The following is an 8,777-nucleotide window of genomic DNA, read 5'->3' on the forward strand; positions in this document are numbered from 1 at the left end:
TTTTGATAGGGATTGCATGAAATGTGTAGATTGCTTTGGGTAGTATAGACATTTTAGCAATATTTATTCTTCTAATCCATGAGCATGGAATGTCTTCCCATTTCTTTGTGTCTTCTTCAATTTTTTTATCATTATTCTATAGTTTTCAGAGTACAGGTCTTTAATCTCTTTTGTTAGGTTTATTCCTAAGTATCTTATTATTTTTGATGCAATAGTAAATTGTAAATGAGATTCTTTAATTTCTCATGCAACAGATTTCTATACAATGATTTTGTGTCCTGCAATTTTACTGAATTTATTTTATCATTTCTAGCAGGTATTTGGTGGAGTCTTTTGGGTTTTCTATGTATAGTATCATGTCATCTGCAAATAGTGTAAGTTTTATTTCTTCCTTGCCAATTTGGATACTTTTTTTTTTGTAAGTAATCTCTACACCCAACATGGATCTTGAACTCATGACCCTGAGATTGAGTCACATGGTCCACTGACTGAACCAGCCAGGCACCCCAGTTGGGATCCCTTTTATTTCTTTTTGTTATCTGATTGCTATGGCTAGGACTTCTAGTACTATGTTGCATAGAAGTAGTGAGAGTGGACATCCCTGTCTTGTTCCTGACCACAAAGGAAAAGCTCTCAATTTACCCTACTTAGGATGACACTAGATGTGTGTTTTTCATGTGGCCTTTGTCAAGGCATGTTTCCTCTAAACCTACTGTGTTGAGGGTTTTTATCATGAAAAGATGTACTTTGTCAAATGCTTTTTCCACATCTATTGAACTAATCGTATGGTTCTTGTTCTTTTATTTTGTTAATGTGATGTATTGTGTTGATTGACTTGCAAATGTTGAACTACCCTTAAAACCTAGGAATAAATCCCACTTGATTGTGGTGAATGATTTTTTTAATATATTGTTGGATTCGGTTTGCTAGTATTTTGTTGAGGATTTTTGCATCTATATTCACCAGAGACATTTGGCCTGTAGTTCTCTCTTTTGGTGGTGTCTTTATCTGGTTTTGATGTCAGGGTAATGCTGGCCTCGTAAAATGAATTTGGGAATTTTCCTTCCTTTTCTGTTTTTTGGACTAGTTTGACAAGAATAGGTATTAACTCTTATAAGAATCAGTTTTAGAGGGAAGAACCTTTCCCTCAAATATCTGCAGTTTCATGTTTTGGGGGCTTGGGAACTGGGGAGAGGGAGCCAAGAATCTGCAACACCACTCGGGACAGCACTCCCGAAGGCTGTTTTTGACTCTTGTGTTTCCTGGGTGCATTCAGTAAATCCTGTCTTAATCCCTGGTACTGTTTTGCTGCTTTTGAGGTACTGGATGTATCCTGAGACCTCATCCAAGTCTCAGATTTCAAAGCAGTATAAACACTCTCTGCCAACTGGTTTGCAGTGTCACTTTAGCTCTGTCTGAACTATGCCTACCACCTGCTGTCCTGACCACTCTGCTTCCCTTCTGTCAGGTGGCCGCCTCCGGAGAGGGCTCTGCCATCAGTGGCTATCTCAACCGGTGCAAGAAAGGCAAGAGGCACTGGAAGAAGCTCTGGTTCGTCATCAAAGGCAAAGTGCTCTACACCTATATGGCCAGTGAGGTAGTGGCGATTCTTGCTTTCTCTCTTCTCATCTGTGACGGCCCTCAGGTTAAGCTCACGCCTCAGAATGTCCATCTGGGCATGCACGACACCCCGTCACCTGCAGGGCCATGTGAGGCCGGGATGCTGTTCCCATGTCATTCAAGTCTGTATCGAGCAATACCATGTGCTGAGTGCTGCTGTGGATACCCAACCACGTGTTGGTTCCAGATCTAAAGAATTGACCATTCCTCCATGGAGATAAGGCAGTACAGTGTGCAGACCTGTGTGTGCACCCAGGTGGTTTGAATGTCACAGGCCCAGCATCCAGCACAAGCCAAGCACTCTATAAGAACAGGCTGCTTTCTGCTCTCCACCTGGTTGTTTGGGACAGAACTCAACAGCTTAGAGAAAGCTACCACACTTTTTGCTCCGTGCATTTCTTTTATCAGAGAGCTACACTGCTTCATGGTAACACTTGTACCAAATAAAACTTAAGTTTCTGTTTTTATAGATCATCTTACCTTTATGTCTTATAAAATGTAGGAGAGAGGGCCTTGGGAGTGAAGCTTGCTTCCAGAGTAGACAGGTGTGGGCTATGGTTATACAGCAGGGAGCTGTCTGGTCTTGACCCAGGCTGATTCTGTAGGATAGTTTGGAAGATTTCCATGTCCAGGCCTCACCATCTGGTGGCTTCCATGGGCTAAACCCGCTCTGAAAATTGGTCTTAGGGGCACCTGGGTGGCTCAGTCTGTTAAGCATCCGGCTCTTGATTTCTGCACTGACAGCACAGAGCCTGCTTGGGATTCTCTCTCTCCCCCTTTCTCTCTGCTCCTCCCCTGCTCTCTTTCTCTTTCTCTCAAAAATAAATTAATAATAATTTTAAAAAAAAGCAAGAAAGAAAATGGGACTTGAATGTGATTTGCTGCAGAGGGTGTGTGCTTTACCCCAGGAGGATGTTCACATCAGCACAAAGCTGGCCTTTCTACCCTGCCCCTGCCCCCCGCCCCCTCCCCGATGCTGGCCAGTGTGCAGAGGGCACTTCCTTTTTCAGGGCATAAAGTTTCTCTCACAAAAGACCTGCAACTGTGATGGTTGCAGCCTGCTCCTTCCTCAGGGAATCCCAGAGGCTAGGAGGGACACAGACAGGCTCGGAGGGGGTACCCACTGTAGTCTGAGTGACTCAGGTGCTGTGTGAGCCAAGCCCTCACTGACATGTCCGTAGAGGAGCAGAGGATTTTTGAGCTAGGGAAAATTTTGATCTTTCCAGAACAAACTGAAATGTGATACGATGTCCACTTGCAGCCCAGAGCATCTTCCAAAGTAGGTATTGCGCAGGACGCTCACAGGAGTTCTCTAAAAAACTGGGTTCTGAGGGAACCTTGAGTAGGCAGTTCGTGGGACTGCCTCACAGGAGTACTTCTCAGAATCTCTAATGTACCAAGGAGAGCTGTGGGTCTCTGAAATAAGGAGATTTCCCAAGCTGGCCTGACCATGGGCCCTTCCTCATGGAGCGTCTTGTGGAACCATTCCATCCCGTGGAACACTCTTTGCGAAGAAATGCAGACTTAGACAGGTGAACAAAGGCCAGTGATGATTAAATAACCACCAAATAGAGGTGAGTCCTGTGTGAGAATGGAAAAGCCAGAGTCTCTAGGTCATGAGCAACAGTTGTCATGGAAGTGACACCCTAAGTTTGTTTTTTTTAATCTTTTTCATGTTTATTGATTTCGAGAGCAGGGGGAGTAGGAGAGGGGCAGCAAGAGAGGGAGAGAGAGAACCCCAAGCAGGCTCTGCACTGGCAGCACAGAGCCTGATGCAGGGCTTGATCTCACAAACCTCGAGATCATGACATGAGCTGAAATCAAGAGTCAGATGCTTAACCAACTGAGCCCCCCCGGCGCCCCCCCCCCCCCCTGCTAAGTTGATAGGTGGATTTTAAGTATGCTTCCAAAGTAGTTTTTTCTATAGAGAGGAACTTGTACAATTTCTTAGTAAGGTCATATCACTGATAGCACTAAGCTCTCAAATTCCATCAAAGAAAAAAGGTTTGATAAAACGGATAGCCAGTTTTCACTGTCTATACTACCGTGAACCCCTGTCATGTACCTGTGTATCCCCACCTCATTCCCTTCCACCAGAGATTAGTTTTATCTCTTTCAGATCTTCATATAAATGGAATCTCATACAAATGTGATTTCTTCCATTCAGCATGATGTGTTTGAGATTCACCTGTGTTTTTGAATACAGCAATAGGTCATTACATTTTATACTGAGTAGTATTCCATGTTGTGAACACATCACCATTTGTTTTCCCACTCATCAGTTGAAGGACATTTGGGTTGTTTCCAGTTTTGGGTTGTAATGAATGAAGCCACTTTAAACTTTTATATACAGATTTTTATGTGAAAATAGGTTTTTTTATTTCACTTGGGTAGACACCTACAATTGGAATTTCTGGATCATAGGAAGGTATATGTTTGGTTTATCAGAAATTACAGACCTTTTGCAAAATTATCTACCATTTTACATCCCCCTCACATTTACATGTGAGATTTATGGTTGTTCCACATCTTTGTCAACACTTGGTATTGTCAGTCTTTAATTTACTAGTATCTCAGTGTGGTTTTAGTTTAAATTTCCATAATGACTAATGATATTGTTAATGTGCTTATTGGCTATTTATGGATTTCCCTTTGAGAAGTGTCTGTTCAGATCTCTTAGACAAGTTTTTAAGTAGGTTGTCTTCTTCTTAGTGAGTTATAGGAGTTCTTTACATATCTTGGATACCAGTCTTTTGTCAGATAAATGTTTTGTGAACATTCTCTCCCTGTTTTTGGCTTGCCTGTGCATTTTCTTAATGAATGAATTTGTTCTGTTGTTTTGATGAACAGAAGTTTTAAACTTAACCAAATTTATCAGTATTTTCCTTTATGGCCATTGCTTTTCATATCATAAGAAACTTTTGTCTGCAGGTCACAAGTTGTTCCCCATATTTGCTTCTGACAACTTTAATGTTTCAGTTTTTACACTGAGGTCTATCTGAAATTAATTATTGAGTGTGGTGTGAGATAGGAGTTGAGGTTCATTTTTTTCCCAAATGGATATCCAGTTATTTGAGCACAACTCATTAAAAAAGATTTTCCTTTCCTTATAGGATTATTTGGTCCCTTTGTTAAATATCAAATGGCTAAATACATTTGGACCTATCTCTGGGTTTTCTATTCTGTTTCACTGATAATATTTACCAATTCTTATGCCACTGCCTTACTACCTTAATCACTAGAACTTTATAGTAAGTCTTGAAGTCAGGTTGCATAAGCCTCCAACATTTTTCTTTTTAAAGATTGTTTGGAGTATTCTAGGTATTTTGTGTTTCCATGTAAACTTGTCAATTCTACCAAAAAGCCTAAGATTATGACGGGGATTGTTGAAGCAACTTGGGGAGAATTGGCATCTTAACAATATTAAATCTTCAAATCTATGAACATGGTATAAATCTTCATGTATGTAGTTCTTTAATTTTTCCTTTTATGTTTTGGAGTTTTAGTATAGAGATCTTATACTTCTGTTCTTGCATTTTTGTTAACTTTATTCCTATTTTATTTTTTAGATGCTACTTTGTTGTTTTTCTTTTTGGATGCTATATTGAATGGCATTTATTTGCTAGTTACTTGCTGCTAGTACACAGATATAAAAAAAAATGATTATGCTGTGACCTTGCTAAATTATTGGTTCTAGTAGTTGTTTTATAATCAAACACGCCCTTTGCAAGCATAGATCGTTTAACTTCTTTTTCTTATCTTTATGTCTTTCTTCTTCTTGCTGTACTGCAATGGCTAGGAACTCCAGTATAATTTTGAATTTAATTGGTGGGAGCGAGTACCCTCTTGCCTTATTCCCAATCTTAGAGGAAAAGCATTCAGTATTTCACTCTTAAGTAAGATGTTAGCTGTAGTTATTTTAAAGATGCCCTCAGATTAAGGAAGTCCCCTTCTAATCCTAGTTTGCGGAGGTTTTTTTTTTTAATCATGAATCGATATTGAATTTTGTCAGATTCTTTTTCTGGTCCAGCAGTCTTTGAAAACTGATTCCCTTTTATATACAACCTCAGCTCCCCCTCCTTCTCTTCCCACAGCCTTCTTAGCTAATTATATTTTAACTAATTGCTTAGCTAATTATATCTGTTTTTGTATGGTTTAATAAAGTATTTTATGAGAACGTATTTTTATATAAATATGTATGTATGAACATATCTCTATATATATAAACCTTTTTCCTCTGAGCACTGTGATTTTAAGATCCATTTATGTTCTCTGTGTACATGTCATGAAATTTTTAGCAAGTTGATAGGACAGACACCCTGAGTGCTCCATATTGAGGCATTGTGAATGAGGGCATGGGGGAATGAGTACAGGGTATGTTATCGAAAGTACTAACGGAAAACAGAGTCACTGACTATTCGAGTCAGCCTGAAGAACGCAGTGTTAGAAGGTGGTCATGAGTCCCAAGTTCTGGCTCAGCCCCTTACTAAACTGTGTAATTAGTCTTGGGGAGTTATTTACCTTCTCTGAGCCTCAGTTTCCTCTTAGAACAGGAGTGACACCTTCTATGATTGTTGTGAAAGATTCGGCATGATAATGTAAAGATAAAAATGCCTGGGCCCTAATAGGCTGTCACAGAATGTTAAGTTTCTTTCCCTCCTCGTGATTGGTCCTGGCGGGATCAGGGGTAAAGAGTATGTGCGTGGCTGGTCTAGAGTTGCCAAAGCATGCCCTACACAGAAGAGCGCATCGTGCATCTTAAATCAGAGGTAACGGTAAATGCTAAGCAATTGACTGTGTGTTGTGTGGTGTTTACTATCAGTTTTCCCTTTTGCCCTCTGCAGGACACAGTGGCCATGGAGAGTATGCCCCTGCTCGGTTTCACCATTGCCCCAGAAAAGGAAGAGGGCAGCAGTGAAGTAGGACCTATTTTTCACCTCTACCACAAGAAAACCCTATTTTATAGCTTCAAAGCAGAGGATACCAATTCAGCTCAGAGGTACCCAAATAACTATCCTTGCCTCTCCCTCTGGAAGGAAACAAGTTGCTACCCAGGGCTTTGGATGCTCTCTGCTCCAGCCATCCTGTTCCATCAAATCCCTTTGGGCCACAGCAATGGAACTATCTGTTCCTGATCATGAGATTTTTTTTAAGATTATCATGATTCGTTCATACAGGCGTGCATTGATTCAGCAAGGCTTTACACTGTGTTCCAGACCTTTTGCTAAATGCTAGGCAACAAATATGAATATGACCTCAGGTAATAGTCACCTAGTCCACCTAGTCACATAAAGGTTCTGTGACCAGAGTCGCAGAGCCATGACACCTAAATGTTCCCTCTCCTCTGTTTTACAGGTGGATCAAGGCCATGGAAGATGCAAGTGTGTTATAGCAGTTATCAAGCATGTGGACTCAGAATAAACTCTTAGGTTGATAATGTGGACCCTTCTAGAAGTCGATCTGTGTCTCCACTCATTGGGGCTCACATCTGGATTCAGCATGGAGCCTAATCCTTTTTTGCTGTAACCCCCTCTCTCACCTTCACAAGTGGAACCCTTAAGGAATATTTATGAACCGCTCCTTTTCTGTTCTCGTGTTTTCCACCCACCCGACTCCACCCCAACCCAGCAGAAACTATTTCCCTACCCAGTAGTGAGTTCAAGTTTAGTAACATGAAGACATGGAAACAATAGAAAAAGTACGATGCAGTACTTAGAAATGCAGGCTTTTTAGTGGAAACAAGCTTTTTACAATTTTTACTGGTGGTAAACATGATCACTTGTCATAGCATTGACATCAGTGCCTCAGGTGAAACAAGAAACAACTGGTGAATAACAGCTACCCTCGTCGAAAGCACTTTATTGTTTTATTGAGCTACAACCTTCAGTTTTATGTTTTCCAAGTGATTTACTTAAGTAAGTAGCAGATGGAGCCCTGTGGACTAATTTGCCACCAGTTCTCAACAAGAGTATGTACAAGTGATTTGTGCAAACCTGGCTGGACCTTGCCAAGTGGGCTGGTGAGCGACACTTGGCCTGGGTGGGGGCGGGTGGCCGGGCAGGGGGTCCTCCTCGCTGCGGAGGCCACACTGGACTGAATAAGATGGCAAGGATTTTCTCCTCCATTTGATCATGCAACCTGTATACCGATATGACTTAATAAAGGAAGGACCCCCTCCTTCCCGGGGTGGTCCTCACACTATACCAGTGCTGGAAGCTCGGCTGCTGGCAGACCCAGCCCCCACCCTGTAGGTCGCTGCAAGCCTCTGAAGAGATAGGGTCTGCTTTAATTTATTGTGTGCCTTCCTGTGTCTACCCAACATGAGCTGACAGCGTTGTGTCTATAAGAACCTGTGCTTGTTTTCACCACGGCTATCCTCCAGCTATCCTTCGGCTGTACTACCGAAGAGAAAGAGATAGGAAGAGAAAAAAGATACAGTCACAAGGTGAATTAGTGGACTTGACCGGTGGCTCTGGACACAGTGAGGGAGCACAGAAGTAGTGGCTTGAAGAGACTCTCTGGGCACCTGGGGTTCAGCCACCTCCTGCTGATGACCGCTGCTCATTTTGCTGGACAAATTTCTACATAAAGCAGAATGGGGGCAGGGCAGGTGGGATTCCTTGTTACTCTCATCGAAATAGAAAACAATCATATCATTTTCTGATGTCCTGTCCCCATCCTCCTGCTGCCCTGTTCCCTAAACAAAAAGGCATTTGCTGACAAACCTTTTGTAAAAAGTACCATCTCAAGGAGTTATTTACATTAAATATTTTCAGGGGAATTTTTTCCCCTAGTTTGCAACTTCTCTTTTAAAATGTTTGCATTAAACATCCAATTAATGATTCAAACTAAGTGATTAGACAGATCTTTTTATTAGTTTTTGAGGGATCAATTCCAATGCAACCATTTTCATCGTCATATTTCAGTGGGCCTTCTAGAGCCTCTGAGCCTTTGAAAAGTACAGCAAGACTTCGGCACCAGGTAGTGGGAGCTTCCGCAGTCTGCTGTGTGTCACTGGCCATTGTCAGTGTCTGAGCTCCGGGCAGAGTTATGCATCTGGAAGTCATCCGAAGGCCTCTTGTACCATATGACATCCTATTTCTGATGCTCTATAAACAAGACGTAATAGGGCTTTTATTTCTCAGTGAGTAGTTACC

At 41.6% G+C, this 8,777-nt stretch overlaps 1 protein-coding gene across 2 annotated transcripts in view; it reads left to right on the forward strand.

Moving 5' to 3' along the window:
• Positions 1-8,472, forward strand: part of FGD5 (FYVE, RhoGEF and PH domain containing 5) — a 124,014-nt gene extending 115,542 nt beyond the window's left edge. For both annotated transcript variants that reach the window (XM_040491890.1, XM_040491891.1), the window contains exons 19-21: positions 1,469-1,597; positions 6,465-6,619; positions 6,976-8,472. In XM_040491890.1, the coding sequence (XP_040347824.1) occupies positions 1,469-1,597; positions 6,465-6,619; positions 6,976-7,012 (321 nt within the window). In that variant the 3' untranslated portion in view covers positions 7,013-8,472. The remainder of the gene's footprint in view (positions 1-1,468; positions 1,598-6,464; positions 6,620-6,975) is intronic.
• The last annotated feature ends 305 nt before the right edge of the window (positions 8,473-8,777 follow it).

This window comes from Herpailurus yagouaroundi, unplaced genomic scaffold (assembly GCF_014898765.1).
Source record: "Herpailurus yagouaroundi ecotype Mexico unplaced genomic scaffold, PumYag 183, whole genome shotgun sequence".
NCBI lineage: Eukaryota > Metazoa > Chordata > Mammalia > Carnivora > Felidae > Herpailurus > Herpailurus yagouaroundi.